Source organism: Cyclopterus lumpus, chromosome 9 (assembly GCF_009769545.1).
Source record: "Cyclopterus lumpus isolate fCycLum1 chromosome 9, fCycLum1.pri, whole genome shotgun sequence".
Lineage (NCBI taxonomy): Eukaryota > Metazoa > Chordata > Actinopteri > Perciformes > Cyclopteridae > Cyclopterus > Cyclopterus lumpus.
Window position 1 is genome coordinate 16,678,670 of NC_046974.1, and position 17,420 is coordinate 16,696,089.

Genomic DNA, 17,420 nt, shown 5'->3' on the forward strand with positions numbered 1-17,420 from the left:
CTCATAAGTGTACCTGGTACCAGAACACCTTAGGCCGGAGATCAATGATCGACTTTGTAATCGTATCATCTGATCTGCGGCCGTATGTCTTGGACACTCGGGTGAAGAGAGGAGCAGAGCTGTCAACTGATCACCACCTGGTGGTGAGTTGGATCAGATGGCGGGGGAGTCGGCTAGAAAGACCTGGCAAGCCCAAAAGTGTAGTGAGGGTGAACTGGGAACGTCTGGCAGAGGATCCTGTCCGGGAGGTCTTCAACTCCCACCTCCGGAAGAACTTCTCACAAATCCCGAGGGAGGCTGGGGAAAGAGGCATGGAATCCGAGTGGACCTTGTTCAAAGCCTCTATTGTGGACGCGGCTGCTCGGGGCTGTGGCCGGAAGGTCATCGGTGCCTGTCGTGGCGGCAACCCGAGAACCCGGTGGTGGACACCGGGGGTGAGGGAAGCCGTCAAACTGAAGAAGGAGACCTTTCGGGCCTGGCTGGACCAGGGGTCTCCTGAAGCAGCTGACGGGTACCGGCGGGCCAGAAGGGCTGCAGCTGCGATGGTCGCGGAGGCTAAAACTTGGGCATGGGAGGAGTTCGGGGAGGCCATGGAGAAGGACTTTCGGTTGGCCTCAAGGAAGTTCTGGCAAACCATCCGACGGCTCAGGAAGGGAAAGCAGGGTCTACCCCAGGCTGTTCTCAGCAGGGGGGGGGAACTGCTGACCCGGGCTGGGGACATCGTCGGGCGGTGGAAAGAGCACTTTGAGGAACTCCTAAACCCGGCCAACATGTCCCCCGGAGAGGGGGCAGTGCCGGAAGACTTTGGGGTGGATTCACCCATATCCCTGGCAGAGGTCGCTAAGGTAGTCAAAACGTTTCTTGGTGGCAAGGCGCCAGGGGTGGATGAGATCCGCCCTGAGATGCTGAAAGCACTGGACATTGTTGGGCTGTCTTGGTTGACACGCCTTTTCAGTGTCGCAAGGGGGTCGGGAACAGTGCCCATGGACTGGGAGACCGGGGTGGTGGTTCCCATCTTCAAGAAGGGGGACCGGAGAGTGTGCTCGAACTATCGTGGTATCACACTGCTCAGCCTCCCGGGAAAAGCTTATGCCAGGGTGCTGGAAAGGAGGCTCCGACCGCTTGTCGAACCTCGGATTCAAGACGAACAGTGCGGATTCCGTCCCGGTCGTGGAACAGTGGACCAGCTCTTTACCCTCGCAAGATTACTGGAGGGGTCCTGGGAGTTTGCCCAACCAGTTAACATGTGCTTTGTAGACCTGGAGAAGGCTTTCGACTGGGTCCCTCGGGGGTTTTTGTGGGGGGTGCTGCGGGAGTATGGGGTGCCGGACTCGTTGGCACGGGCCATCCGGTCTCTGTACGCCTGCAGTAGGAGCTGTGTTCGTATCCTTGGTAGTAAGTCAGACACGTTCCCGGTGGGTGTTGGCCTCCGCCAGGGCTGCCCTTTATCACCGGTCCTGTTCATGACCTTCATGGACAGGATATCTATGCGCAGCCACGGGGCAGAGAGGATCCGGTTCGGGAGTCTCGGGATCGCCTCTCTGCTGTTCGCGGATGATGTGGTCCTGTTTGCCTCCTCGGACCGTGACCTCCAGCATTCACTGGGGCGTTTTGCAGCCGAGTGCGAAGCGGCAGGGATGAGAGTTAGCACCTCCAAATCTGAGGCCATGGTGCTCTGCCGGAAACCGGCGGATTGCTCCCTCCAGGTGGGGACAAACTGCCTACCCCAAGCGAAGGAGTTCAAGTATCTCGGGGTCTTGTTCACGAGTGAGGGTAAGGTGGAGCGGGAGATCGACAGGCGGATCGGTGCGGCTGCAGCAGTAAAACAGGCGCTGTACCGGTCCGTCTTGGTGAAGAGGGAGCTGAGCCGGAAGGCAAAGCTCTCCATTTACTGGTCGGTCTACGTTCCAACCCTCACCTATGGTCACGAACTCTGGGTCGTGACTGAAAGAACAAGATCTCGGATACAAGCGGCCGAAATGAGCTTCCTCCGTAGGGTGGCCGGGCTCAGCCTTAGAGATAGGGTAAGGAGCTCGGACATCAGGGGGGAGTTTGGAGTCGAGTCGCTGCTCCTTCGTGTCGAAAGGAGTCGGCTGAGGTGGTTCGGGCATCTAGTCAGGATGCCTCCTGGACGCCTCCCATTAGAGGTTTTCCGGGCACGTCCAACTGGTAGGAGGCCCCGGGGAAGACCGAGGACACGTTGGAGGAATTATATCCCCCGGCTGGCCTTGGAACGCCTCGGGATCCCCCAGAATGAGCTGGAAAGTGTTGCGGGTGAGAGGGAAGCCTGGGTCGGCCTGCTGAACCTGCTGCCACCGCGACCCGACCCCGGATAAGCGGCTGATAATGGATGGATGGATGGAAGATGAAAGTTTCGTGAGGGAGCAGGTGAAAGTTTTGTGAGAGAGAAGATGAAAGTTTCGTGAGGGAGCAGGTGAAAGTTTCGTGAGGAGATAGATTCGCACATCGTGCCAGCAGAGATCTGTGCGAGCTGTTTGAGTTGAACATGCAGGACCTCTCATCTCATTTGTGCTTGTGGATATTAACATTGAACCCTCAATCCATGATTCCTTTCTTCTGAACAGGACTTCTGAGTTAGTTAATCTTTTCTTTCTCCTTCTTTTAAGTTCCCAAGCGACAATAGGATGTCATATAATTGAATTAAACAAAAACAACAAAAACTACATATAAATATATATCACCATAAAAGGACATTTAAAATCACCAATAACTATCACATAAAAGCCCACACTGTTAAACAAAACTGGTATCATAAAATAAGTAAGATCACGAGCTGATGTAGATCTTAAGCAATGATAATGTATATTCTCATAAAAGAGACCGATATGTGTAATTGTAAGTATTTTTGCATGTGTATCGGGTGCATCATATAGTAAATCAAGGATCTTTTATCAAATTTGGCAAACCTCTTGTTGGTTGTAGGGACATAACTACTTACACTGTTTGGCTGAATGCAATTGTCTGTCGGGTTAAGACTTTTCTTTTTTTAACAATTTGTGTAAAATATGTCACTATTACTTAAATATGACGGCAACTCATAATTTTATTGATTAATTTTATTTATTAATAATACCATGAGAGTGCCTCAGCCAACTGTATGTTCTCGACAACCATATACTTCTATTAATATTTTTTTGGCAGCAGAAATATAAAAAAAAACTTCTTAAGACACATGCAGGCATTATCCAAGTCTCTACAGTATATGGCTGCCATGTTGTGTGAAAGGAAAGACCAATAAGAATTGGTGGCATAATTACAAGCACAAGTGCGTACGTGCTCTCTCTCTCTCTCTCTTCCAGTCTCTTCATGTCAGATGCTTGTCTGCCAATTACTCTGAGCATAGGGAGTAACAAGCACTATTCCTAAAAGTAACATAACAAAGTTAAAGTAAAATTGCCTCTACCTTGGAAAAACTGCTACTGCTATATTTGTGCCAATATGACTCCTTTTTGTACTGTGTGTGGGGGATTGTGGATGATTATTCCACATCAATATCTAATACAAGACAACCAATATGGGATTTCTGGGGCCAATGGTGATTCTTTACTGTCACATTAATCTATCTTCTTTCCTCTTCTATGTTTCACTGAGTGAACCTTTTTTTTTTTTTTTTTTACCTACATCGTGAGAGCAGCAAGAGGGCATTCAAACTATCAGCAGTCCCCTATCCTGTTGTAGCTGGTCCGTGTCATTAAAGTTATGCTGAAATACAGGCTATAGAGTTCTGTCGGGAGATGCAATGACTTTATACCAAGAAAGAGTAAAACAGCTAGTAAAGGAAAATCTATGCAGTGGGCTTAATATATACCATGACTTTCCTTATAAAACAGGTGTTTTTGTCTTAAGTAATGTATAAGAAAGCGGTAAAACTAAGGTTAATCATGATGACCATCAAAAACCAAACCTATGCATCACCTTTAATGTGCACAGAAGAATAAAGTACATGTGTAAAGCAGAGCAAGAACAAATCACTATAAAAAAGGTAGGCTGCTGGAGAAAGGCATACAACCAGGGGTTCTGAGTGGATGAGGCAAGAGAGATGGCAATGAGGATAGGAGTCATAATGGAAAGAGTAGCAGTGGTTGCCGGAGGACTAGAGAGTGAGATGAGAAGACTGATGAAGAGGACGGGCGGTGGGAAGAAAGAGGTAAGAAATGAAAAGGCTGGGAACAAGAAGACAAAAACTGCCAAAATGTACTGCGCTAGTAAATAAACTCACAAGCTAGATGAAAGATACACGACATTTGAAAAGATTGCTTCCAAGAGTATGAACGGCATGTCTGTAGGGTATCTCAGCACAACCATTTGGGAAAGTCTGCCAAAGCCTACAGACTTAATTGGTTTAGTTGGACACTAATGACACTTGATTTGTCAAAAAGGGTTGTCTACAGCTGGATTTATATTCAGTGAAAGAGACAGTTTATATGAAACATTTTTTTTTGTCTTAAATTAACGGAGAATCAAACCCCAGACTTTGCGGTTTTATGACTTGTCTGCAGCTCCTCGGCTACCGAAGAGCCCTGAGACACAGGATTTTAAAATCAATACTGATTTTCTAACATATTCAGGAAAAATATTACAAATATTTTAGATATCAGCTTAGCCAAGTAAATTGCTTACATTACAACGTCCCTTTTCAGGGTTAATTTCATTTATACTATATTCAGAGATGTATTTCTCATTATGGATCATTGCTGTAAATGAACCTATTCATTTGTCAAGTTACGCTTCACTCGTTCCCGTTCTTTAGCTAAATATCTGACCATGCATCACCACCCCAATGGCGTGCCTTATCCGTGGTCAATTCACTTTCAAGTCAATTCCCATCTGAAGCAGTCACCGCAAGACATTTGTTCAATTTGGTGTACCCATCTTTCATGGTTAGGTACTATAGATGACACAACTTCAATACATTTAGAAGAGATACAATAATTATTGTGCTCTGGAAGATTCATTATAGTCAACTTACTTTGCATGCAGAGTCCGTCGGTACAGTTCTGAGAATGGAGCACCAGCCCATCGCAGTCCTTCCCTCCGTTTTTAGGTGCTGGGTTGTTGCACTCCCTCCTCCTCCACTGGGTACATTCTGTTCCACAGGCCGACCACTTACTCCACTCGATCCACACACCGTCCACTGGAGGGAAAGGATGGGGAAAGGAGCGAAAAGAATGAGAAACAAACAAAAGAAAGTATTTATGAAGAGCAGCGTATATAGGGTGGGAACATGTCAAATAAAAAGAAAAGGAGTGGAGTGCAGTAGAAGCTGAGTTAAGGACAGAACACTTTGGGACCAAAAGAGTAAAATTGTCCAAACACAATAGAGTATACTACATTGACACAATCACCATACATATGGATACAATCAGACGAGAATCCACTCACCGGTGCACAGTGTGGTGCAGAGCAGTTTCTGAATGGCCTGTCCATCACACGGCAGTCCTCCGTTGAGGGGGGCGGGGTTAGTGCAGCTGCGGGTTCGTTTCTGGAAGCCCCGTCCACAGCGACTGTTACACACCGACCACTCTGTCCATGTTGACCAACCGCCGTTCACTGTGGCAACCAAGATCAGTAACTTAATCAATACAGTGATCCACACATGCATTAATCAGCCATTCCAACAAAACAACAATCTATTCCGCTGGCCAATCAAGGAGTTGTTCATTTCAGCTGTAAAATGATGCGCAAAACACAAAGATCTCTTGCACAACACAATCCTGAACATGTGTTTTAGATTTCCTGTATGTTAAACAAATAGTAAGTTTAGTTTTACACCAGAGGCCATTCATCTTACAGACACAGTACAATAAATGTGTGTGGATTGATGAAAGCAATTAACAATTTGACACTTTTTGACATAAATAATGTGACTTTGTGGTGTTTGATATGGTTGGCCAGCTGTGGCTTGACCACTCTCATTAAGTGTGTGTATTTGTGTTTGCAAAGCCTGCCTCAAATTGCCCCTTGAGGAATGAATAATGTATGCTTGATGGAATTGTAGCTGACATACCAACAGAAAAGCATCAACTTTTGTGATATTTATACAAGCTAGGTCTCTGATGAAGCGATCAAATGGGCGCAAAGTGCATTCAAATCCTATTATATCAAAGAGGCATCATTCTCAATGGATATATCTGTGATTGTAATGTTGTGTAATATGACTGTGTATCTCCATGGGCTCAGTGTGTGTTTTACACATGCCAAGAGGCTGGTTGTTTAATTTGAGAGAAAACAGCTGGATTTCCCTGCACAACAAAACCACACATACATACACACACAGTCTTGAGCAACTTTTTGCTGCTCTTACTGGAGCGCAATGTTTTCCTGCTGTTCACTAATACACACAGTGAAGGGAACACTGACACACATATGCCTACCCACGTAGTTGTCTAACCTATACATGGTAAAACACACATAAACTGTCACGCTGCTTGCAGATTGCTTAACCTTAGACTCTCGTTAGAGAGAGCATGGAGAGGGCTAAATGACTATTACAAGGAATCATGGTTCTTTGATTTCTGAATCCTTAATGGAAAAGCAATGTGTGTCTTCATAGTCTGCATGTATCTTTTCTCTTTCTGTGTCTCTCTGTGTATCTCTACCCACTTTCGTCCTCTTGTTGTCTTTGTACATCTACAAGATTTGCCTGCATCCTGTCACATTTAGACTCAATCATTACTTAATTATTTTCTATTACTGTTGTTTTTCGTGAGAATGTGGCAGCACAGTGCAGGTAAAAGGTAAGGGCGAGACGATAGAGAGGAATCAAGTATAGAGTTAGAATGAGTCACAAGGACACCCGCAGAGAGAGTTGACATCCGGAGAGGTGGGTTGAAATACCTCTGCTGCATCTCGACAGCTCTGTCTCAGCTCAGTGGATGGTGCCCACTCCTTTCCCAACGCCCAATTAGAAATGAATCATCAGAGAAAGGGTGACCGGTAAAATCAGGTACAATCACTTTTGCAATCTACTTTCTGAGGTTCGTCGACTCTATTTTCTTCTTCACTCACCTGCCTTCTCCCACTCTCTTCTCCTTTGTCCTCACCTGTCTCCCATCCATCTATAGCTACACCATTTTTTCCGCTCATGTTTTGGGTTTTTTCCGCTACTATTTCACCTTGTCAACAGTGTCAGTCGGGCCCTTGTGGAGCCGAGAAGATTGAACCACAGATTGAACAATCTATTTCTGTAAGGATACATCAGTGTCAAACCACTCCATCTCTGGCTGTCTGCATCGAACACGCACACATGCACAGCTATTTTTGATTGAAACACTCCTAGTGAAAAGACACACAGTGTAACATTCTACAGAAACACTGTGCATGTGTGAGTGTTGTGCTATATAGTGCAGTTCCTCAAAATGTTTCCCATTCTCTCATGTCAGGCTGGCATTTGGTAAAATGAAAAAAGAGCAGGCATGTTTGGTGTTTTCTTTCCTCGCAACAAGCTTTTTCCTCTCCGTAGCAAGAGAAGAAAAGAGCCTGAAAGAAAAAGCAAACACCATTTACAAGTTCGCTATTCAAAATTGTTGTTGTTGTCTTTCACAGCTGTTATCATGTCATATGCTGCACAATTCATTTGATAGTGGGACACTTGGAAAGCCTGAGTGTTCTAATTTAAAACTGAGGGCGGGATTGGTGGATTTTAATTGGGTGGGGTCAAGGGTGACGTGGGAATATCAGGCCAATCACAAAGAGCTAATTTCATGTGGCAGATGGGGGCTGGCTTGGCTGATCAGAGACATGGTTTGGTAGCTTCAAACAGCATTTAAATGGTTTCATATGAGTAAAAAACATCAAACACAAAAAAAGCTTGCCTGCATTCAGGACAAGAGAAAAATAGCAATATGTCAAAAGCCAACCTACTGTCTTACTCACACACACACATACCGTAAACAATGACAGTGGCCGTCGTGCTCCGTCTTTTGGCCACGATGTTCTTCGCCACACACGTGTAGTTGGCTGTGTCAGACAGACGCGCCTGTTTGATGATCAGGTTGTGGTCGATGGTGATGTAGAAGTTTCGGTCCTCTGCTGGGTCAATTATTTCTTCGTTCTTCAACCACTCCACCTGGGAGAGACCGGGGGAGGAGAAAATGAGGTCAGTATAAAGGTTTTGAAAAGACCAGAAAAATGCATCTAACAATAGATTAGAATAGTAAATTCTGTTATTGTGTAATGACACCATGGTCTTTATCTAATTGTAGAAGTGCCCGCCATAAAGTAAAACAACGAATGAAACCAGATGAACAATTATTCATTAAGTTATTTTAATTAATCAATAGAGCTTGCCAGTTAGGGCCAATTCAAAAATAATGACATAATCTTGTTCTCAGAACTGATCCACCCCAAGAAAGAATGAATAGCAAATAGTTGTGTCTACAATAGTCCATCTGGGAGAGCAACAAAGAAAAGAGAGCATCCAGTTTGGTTGTTTTGGTTTAATCTTGTTTTCAACCGGTCCAGATGACAAATAAAGATGGTATGGAAAGACTTCTAATACAATGCTGGTTTAATCTTGTTATTTTTGTTCCATATCGAACAAGCTTTGAGGAGACGTCACCATAGAAAATTCAAATAAATAAATGTTTGACAGAAGGCTCCGTGGCTATCTTGTTATCTTTCATGGTTCATCCTGTAAAATATAATTAATATGTATTCACATTAAAAATCACATTTGAAATTCACCGGCAAATAAACACTTTGTGAGGTAGGATCTAAAAATAATAGAACTAATGAAATGATTGCCTCCACAAGGTTGTTTACACGGTTGTAAAGGCAAAGACCCAGGGCCCTTCACAACATGGTACAATGTAGGAAAAGGAGGAAAATGTCCCGAACATATGCTTTCACAAGGTACTTTAGGTGAAGGGTAGGACAGCAGGAAACTATACGATTTATGAGCCGAATCACATTTCCTGTATTTACTGGTCCAAACCCTCATAAATTAAGCCTGTCCAAGCTTTATGGCAAGCACATAAATGTAGTCAAGTTGTTTAATTCATGTTGTTTAATTTCCTCCACCCTTCGCATTAGGAAATGGAAATCTCAGATGCAGAAAAGAGGAAATTCAGTGTTATTCTTCAGCTTACTGCCTGCTCACGCTCGGCTGTCATTCTTCTCTCTCAGTTATTCTACCTGCTTCTCTCTCTGATCTTTAGAGATTCAGCAGTGCTCTTTGGCCAGGGGGCTCACTGTAGCCTTGAATTCTCCATCTTAAGTGAAATGCTGTGTGACCTTTCAGTTTCCATTACAAAGTAAAGGTTATACTTGAGAATAAAAGCAAAGACAAACAAAAACACACACACACACACACACACATATATATATATATATATATATATATATATAAAAAAAGAATATATATATATATATATATATATATATATATATATATATATATATATATATATAAAGAATATATATATAGACACACACACACACACACACAGTGTGAATGGTCAGCCGAGGAGTTCATCCTTGTACTTTACAAGTGCAAAGAATGTCACGTTGCTGTCTGGCAAACCAAAGCAAATACATGTGTGTAATAAGAATTAGTATTTATTCATGCTCAGGGTGGTTATATAAGCTGTACTGGTGGCCACGGAGAAAAATAACTGCACTGGAATACAGTACATGTGCTGCACTTTGTCTCAGAGATCTAAGGTCACTGGTTCGACTACATAGCCATGCATATAAACCTGATATAGACAGAAAAAGTGAAGATGGTTAACACCATGACAATGTTAATTTAAAATCACAATCTTATGCCTTAAAAACACATGAGTAAATTGAGTTGTAGACCTGAACCTGTAGTCTTGTGTCAGCAGCATATATTGTGGCAGTGCAGGTTGGATATTCCTACTTTCAGATGGTATTTTACCGGTTTGTTATATCTCAATTCTAAGTTCAACAGATACGTTTAACTTTATTGTCTTAGCTCCTCGCTTATAATAACATGATTTCAGACTTCCTTTGACATAGAGGGTGTGCTAAACCCCTTCCCCGGCATCAGGACTTTGAAGATTGTTACTCGGAGGAACTATGACACAACGGTTATAGTTCAGAAAAGATGCTTTTGGAATTGTGGGAATGATTAGGTTGAGACCAATATTGTCATTACAACAACATGAGATTGGCTTCCTTTATTAAGTTTGAGACTGTTTCATAAAAATAGAAACAACTATGACTGGCAGAAGACGTTTTCCTTTCGACCACTGAATGTTCAAAGCATCCAGTTCATGTCAGAAAGTGTCTCACCCCTGACATGAATTTGGGGACTGTAAACTATAAATAATATTCTAATGCCAGCTGGTTGAGTCAGTTTGTGTAAATGGATTATATTATGTACTCTGTCTCCTCCTTATACGCTGCAGTCCCACTTGGGAATAGCCACAACTTTTCTCACCTCTCACATGTCCTAAAGTTCCCTGCTGGGTTATTTCTGGGACTGTACTCACCAATTCTGTAGCATACAGGGAATTCATGCACCTAGATTTCCTTGAAAATTGATGTGCTGCTGAAAATATGCACGACTGTGGCCATGATTCACAAAGTTCCACCATAACAGAGCATGGACACTTAAACTCAAGTGTCTTGTTCAATGTACAAAGTATCATCAAATCTCCAGCCTAATACTACTCAGAATTGTTTCATCTCAATCCACTATTCTAATCTCTTCCAGACTTGTTGAAACTCTGCTGTTTATGTCAACCATTAAATCCCTTCATTCTCAAAACACTATTAATAAACTACTGTCAAAACTAATGAGCACAACTTGGCCACCAAGTCCTCTTCTAATTAATTAACCTGTGGACCTTCTAATTCATGAATTGCTTACTCTTGCTAATTCTACTGCAGTTCTAAAATAAGCATAGTTTGTGTGTTAGTGTGTGTGTGTGTTTCTGAGTCTAATAAGTGTTACTTGGCATTGGATTAAAACCAACAGTCCTTTTGTCTCATGACACATCCTATCAGGGAAATCAACTTTGCCAATTACACAAATGATTCTTTTGTATTCAAAATCATAAATTAAAAATGTGACTGCATACAACTAGCACGTTTTTGATCAAACGTGACTGACATTGTAGGGATTATGTATTCATGTAATCCGTTGCTTAAGTCATCAATTCATGAATCATTTTAGTGTAGTGAGCTTTGTGTAGTGAGCTTTAGCTCCGAGATGTATGATCATATAATTTCCAAGCAAAAAGTACTAATACTAATGCAGGCCTTCACTGGCAGCTTACATTAATATTAGTTGTAAGCTCTTGTGTGACAATGAACTGAACATAGCCATAACATGATGATGCCTGAAGGTTGGACTGATGTGTCCTCCGCTGGCCTCAGACAAAGAGACCACATGTGGTGGCTATACTCGCACTGCCACCGCATCATTACCCACAGCTGGTGTAAGAGTGTGTGTGAATGGCAGGAGGTGGCTGATTGGATCAAGCCAACCCCAGGGGAGAATGTGTATTTGTTATTTTAACTCTTGCCCCCACATCGCCTGGCTGTCACACACACACACACACACCATAAACATTTTCTTAATTGCCATGCTGTAGGTATCAAATAATGGCATTATACATGCCTGTGATCATGCATACACACACACTCACGCACACACACACACACACACACACACACACACACACACACACACACACACACACACACACACACACACACACCACACACGCACCTTTGACACAGTGACGTGTGCACAAACATAAGCAAAACTCTTGTCCTCTGTTTCAACTGGAACATGATTTAAAAAAAGGTTCAGGAAGAGTCCATCCTTTTTTTTTAAGACAAAGAAATCAAATGGCTTTCTTTTCAAAGGGAAAAAATGCTTTGTCTGATCAATTACACACTCACGGTTCATGTTTTCTTTGTGCTTGACCCAGTGACTGAGACATTCATTTGCCCACAGGTATACATTTAAAAACGTGTGCCCTGAATACTAGATAAAAGCAGATTTGTCTTCCCTCACTTTTTAATAATGTACGTGCTTGTGGTGTTTGGATATTGTAATGTATTTGTAGGGAGGGGGTGATACATTATTATATGTAAATACTTCCGTGTATTGTCTTACTCGCAGCTTAAATACCAATGTCCCCTCATTTGCTGTGCAATATTAAGGCAGAAGAAAAGGGTCATATATTGCACAATCTATTGACATGTGCATCTTTCTTTGGTAGTGAAACAAAGGATTGGTCGCATGCTGTGCAAGATAAAAGCAGGCCAAGATATAAAGATATATATATACATACACTCCATTTTGTTGCAATTGAGAGCAGCTCAAAAATGTTTTGAAACACAAAGCTTTGCTGTATATCTGCTACTGAGAGCAGGGACATCATAGTCACAGTGTGTCAGAGAGAGAAACACAGTGTAAATCTTGCAAAAGCAAAACAAAAGGCAGACCACAGAGCAAGAAGTGAGATAACAAAGCAAGAATATCATGACAAATGCTAAAATATGACATGCTTTGTAAAGCCACTACAAAGAGCCTCATATGGGAGTTGATAACAGCGTAGAGATCCAGCGTCTATGGATAAAATCTGCCATTGAATCACAACATACATTTTTCAAAGTAGCAGCAGTGGTAAATAAACAGATACACAATAAGGGTATGACGAAACACAAAATAGACCAGTTACAATACAATCTGATTCTGCAATCAAAGACATGAAAACCAAGATGTACTGCATGTATGTGTATGTGTGTGTGAATCACTGAAGTGTTAATATGATCATCCCCTTGATTAGCTATATTATCTGGGTCCTTTTAAGACCACAGATGAGTGGGTTAAAGAGCTAAGTGATTACTCTACCTATGTGTGGGCGTGGACTGAGTGTGTGTTGTCTGTCCGTCCATGTTTTAATAATTCACAACCAGCACCCACTCAAGCAAGCTTTGCCCCTTCATTTCATGGCAGTCTGAGACCAAGGTGTTGGACATCATGGAGAGAGACAGTGGACAGATAAGGACAGCTGACCACAGATTTTAGATGTATGCATTTATTTGGCACATCTTTGTCTGAATCATCGTGAGGATGTGCCTACACGCTGATTCATAAAAATAAAAATAAACAAATGGCATCCGAGATATACGTGTAAAGCTTTTTCCTCGTTAATTTTATGTCTCCCTAAGCAACCCTCTCTCAGAGAAACTACCTTGATGTAATTCTTTTTGCCGAGCATGTTTTAAGGGAAACATAATTTATTTATTTAAAACTTTTTTTGTCATATGGAGGAAGTGCTGTGTTTTAGTACTGCATGTGTAAAGTGCAGGACTTGGACAGGTTTAGTAAACAAACTATGGTGATCATGATTGTGGTTATATGTTAATTATTTGAACATTTAGGTAATATTTTACTTAGGATTTCTCCCGAAAATAAAACCAAGTTCTTTGAGAGCCTAACCAAATACATAAGTCATGCTTTATTTGCTATGAGTGGGTGTTCTATAAAGATATACTATATAGAAGGCAATGTTAACCTCACACTCAGAGTGCAACAGTAAAGCTGAATATATTTTGACGGGCTGCCTTAGGGCGAACGTTCACTCTGACAAGTTTGCATTTTATACCTATATGAACCATTTTTAGGACATTTACTTTTTTTGTCATTTCCAATTCAAACCTGCCTCCCGGCCAGAGCTGAATACAACGATTGACTTGCTTGACCCGATGCATTGTTGACATTGAAGATGTGCATATCAGGTTGTCTGCCAGGCTCTGCGAAAACTACTACTTTGCGTACGTTTGCATAGACTTTTATGTGTAACTTTATAGAAGCATATTTGCTCTGCCAATCATACCAACCTACACACCCCATATCCTTCCTACCAGAAAACACACTCACTCACTTACTCACACACACGCACGCACACACACACACACACACACACACACACACACACACACACACACACAAGCACACTGCCAGATGTGCCACACTCATTATTATTGGCTCTGACCATCATCTAGAGAGCCATCGTCGTAATTGGCATTCTTGTTTCCATTTTCAAACACTTGCACATGCGCGTGTGCTCACACAGACACATTAACAAAGCCATGCGCACACACACACAAAATGCAATATGCCAACCTAGTTCTCAAGAGCCCGGTCAGTCCAGTCAGCAGAAAATAACCACAGACAGCGATTAACAACAAAGGAGAAAAGGAGGACATTAAAGCATGAAGGAAAGAAACAAAAAAGACAAGAGATCACAGATGAGAGAGGGTCAGAGGAAGAGAAATGTGGAGGAGGAGCCAGGACTTAAGAAAAAGACAATAGTGGAGTGGCAGCAGGCCGGAGAAACAGAGAGCAGGTGGGAGAGAACATATTGAGAGGCATAGACACAGACAGAAAGAGAGCGAGCGAGAGGTGGGATGAGAGATGGTGTTGGCAGAACACACCATCCATCTTTCTCTTCTGCTGCCATCAGCTTTCTTGACACAAACCCAGACAATTGGCTATAACTGTCTGTGTGTGTTCATCAGAGGATAATACCAACAAATGCCACACACACGCACACACACACACACACACACACACACACACACACACACACACATCACCCACCTCCTGATGTGTAGCTAAGTAAAATAGTAATCAAGCTATTCATTAGTGCAGTAACAAAGGCCATTACTGACTAATCAACAATCTCCAGACTCAATCGAGGAAAGCTAATAGAAATTTAATCCAACAGAGCACATGAATGGTGAAGACTGTGTGTGTGTGTGTGTGTGTGGATATTGGATAAAACAATTAACTCATTGTGATGAGATGAACAAAAGGACTGTGTTGTTTCAAACAATTACAGGAGAGTCACCGTCATTGTGTGAAAAACCCCGAATACAATTGGTTTTAAATTGCTTCCCTCAGCATCAAATAAATGTAGCACTTAAACTGAAACCAGACTCTAAATGCACCAAATGAAACTCTGACGCACATGGAAGTGTTTCTTTTCCTCATTCACTGTGATCACTGTGCATACGAGGGCACAGCATCGTGGAAGCTGCTGAAAGCTGCTGCTGCCGCATCCTCAATGCAGCTAAATCCCATTGAGTTTTGTTCAAGACAATTAAGATACACGTCTATCCGTATACACAATAATAGGAACTCTGCTATCTTACATAGAGCCCACTCAGACAATACAATGCATTAACAACGTTCACTTGATGTTCTTACTTGATTGATGTGGTGAAAGATCCATTATTTTAGCACATCTGTGCTAGCCTACTATACAGAATAAAGGAAACAACCAGTTATTAGGCATGCTTCATAACATTACCTCTGAAGTACTGTCATTTGCAACGGCAAAAGTAGCAACCATTCATTTTGGAAAACAAGTGGCTGTGTTCATTCTGCTTCCTCAACACTTCTGTGACTCTTCTCTTGGCATCTCTATATCTGCCAATCTGTAGCATTGTAACCAATACAAATGGGTATATTGTGGTGCCAACAAAACATCTGGACTAGATGTCCTCTTCAAGGGCTACACCTCACTCACAGTAACACACTCTTTATTTGCACCGTCCTGTTATTCATCCCTTACTTCGAACCAAACTAAATCTTCCTTCGTATTTTGGCCAACGAGTTTAGCCCCTTGCGGTTGGAGGCATACACAGAATATGTGTAATGCTGTAGTGTTTTACGTACTCCAAAATTACTTATATGACGCATGTTCCCAACTTCAAATGTATTTTCAAGAGTGTTATCTCTTAAATAAATATACAGTATGTAGGAACATCTAACATAAAGAGGCAGGGACAGATAGTTTTTATTTGGGTTGCCATCAAAGAACTGTCTCGAATATATTGCAGTAGCAAACAACGCTGACAAGAGGCCTTCTAAGAGACAGGAGTCATACATAAGCAGATAATACGGACAAACAAAAAGAAACTATTTATCAAAGATACGGATGGACAAAAGAAAATAGAATAAACTGGTTAGAAAGACAGAAGAGACATACAATTAAAATAAAATACAGCCCCCAAAATGTATTAGTTTCAATGCTATATTTAAGAACAGTGTCGATGTCCATGCAGTAACCTTGACACTCAATTACATTGATTAAGTGTGATGTTCATCCTCCTGCAGTATAGCGGTACCATTTCACATCCCCGTCTTAATTGGCCATACGTCCTGGTGTTTCTGTCTGCATCCTCACTACACTTGGGAGGTGATTAGGACAAACCTGCTACTGTGGGGAACTAACGCCACCAAGCCCACTACAATACAATACACGGCAGGACAGACCGACCAGATTGTGCAGGTTAACGTGAGGTCACTGTAGATGTGCACGCATATAGAACGGATGTAAGGGTGTAGAGCGTCCGTGTGTGTGTGTGTGTGTGTGTGTGTGTCAGTGTGTCTCTGCCTTTATGTGGGCATGCCAACATGGGATTGCAGAGGCTCTGACAGCTTAATTAACTAGATCGAGGCGAGTGACATAAATACCTAATTAACCACATGGACATAACTGGGTCGCGGTCGACAATCATCCTACACTGATGTTCGAAAAGACATCTAAGAGTTGTATGTTTCAGAGTTTTTATTGCATGTATTTTCAATAAATCAATTAAGAACAGATTTTTATCTTAGTTATTTTCCCTGCTATGCTGTAACACAAAGCATGAAGGCAACATAACTACAAATAAAGACACAGAAACAGGGTTAGCCTAGAGGTTACCCAATAGATTTGACCATAACATAATTCCATATTAAGTGATGCAGTATTTTGGGTTAATTATTTCAGGTTTTTTTCTGTAAAAATGTATGTTGATATCCTAGATATATGTTTTAAAATAGAAAGTTTATTGCATGCTCTTATACGGCACAATTAAAAAGAGGGAGAAATATATATACTTCACTGTATAATCTATTTAAACTGATGTGTGGCCAAGAGCAGAGAATTCTCAGAGGTCCTGTTCGTAAGAGGAACTAGGATTTAACGTATTTTCGTAGAAGACTTGTATACCACTAGGAATTAAAATGTAGTTGGGCATCAAGGATGAAGTATGTATATCATAGAAATAATCTTGAATGTGCAGTAGAGTGTGAGGAAGAGCAGGGCGCTCTTCAAAGTGTCCCACACAGACAGAACTGGGACGCAGGAGGACACCAGGTTGGACTGGGACAGGCCTACAAAGGTCTATTAATAACCTACTACTGCACCTTGGTACACTTCAACTGAACGATGCATTGCACACACGTATGATACGTGAGTCATATTTTACTCAGCTGTGACTGCACTTTTAAGCATTTGTTTTGCAAGATTCAGCCCATGACATCATTTGTAGATAACAGTATGTCCTGAGAACTCAAATAAAGCCACAAAGTTAATGGTTCCCTTTGTACAATGTAAGCTTGTAAATTATATAAAAGG

At 42.1% G+C, this 17,420-nt stretch overlaps 1 protein-coding gene across 1 annotated transcript in view; it reads right to left on the reverse strand.

The window, feature by feature from the left end:
- Positions 1 to 17,420, reverse strand: part of LOC117736622 (netrin receptor UNC5C-like) — a 169,893-nt gene that overhangs the window by 36,020 nt on the left and 116,453 nt on the right. Inside the window, exons 5-7 of the mRNA XM_034542074.1 lie at positions 7,909 to 8,089; positions 5,404 to 5,571; positions 4,991 to 5,155 (exon numbers count right to left, since the gene is read on the reverse strand). Of these exons, the coding sequence (XP_034397965.1) occupies positions 4,991 to 5,155; positions 5,404 to 5,571; positions 7,909 to 8,089 (514 nt within the window). The remainder of the gene's footprint in view (positions 1 to 4,990; positions 5,156 to 5,403; positions 5,572 to 7,908; positions 8,090 to 17,420) is intronic.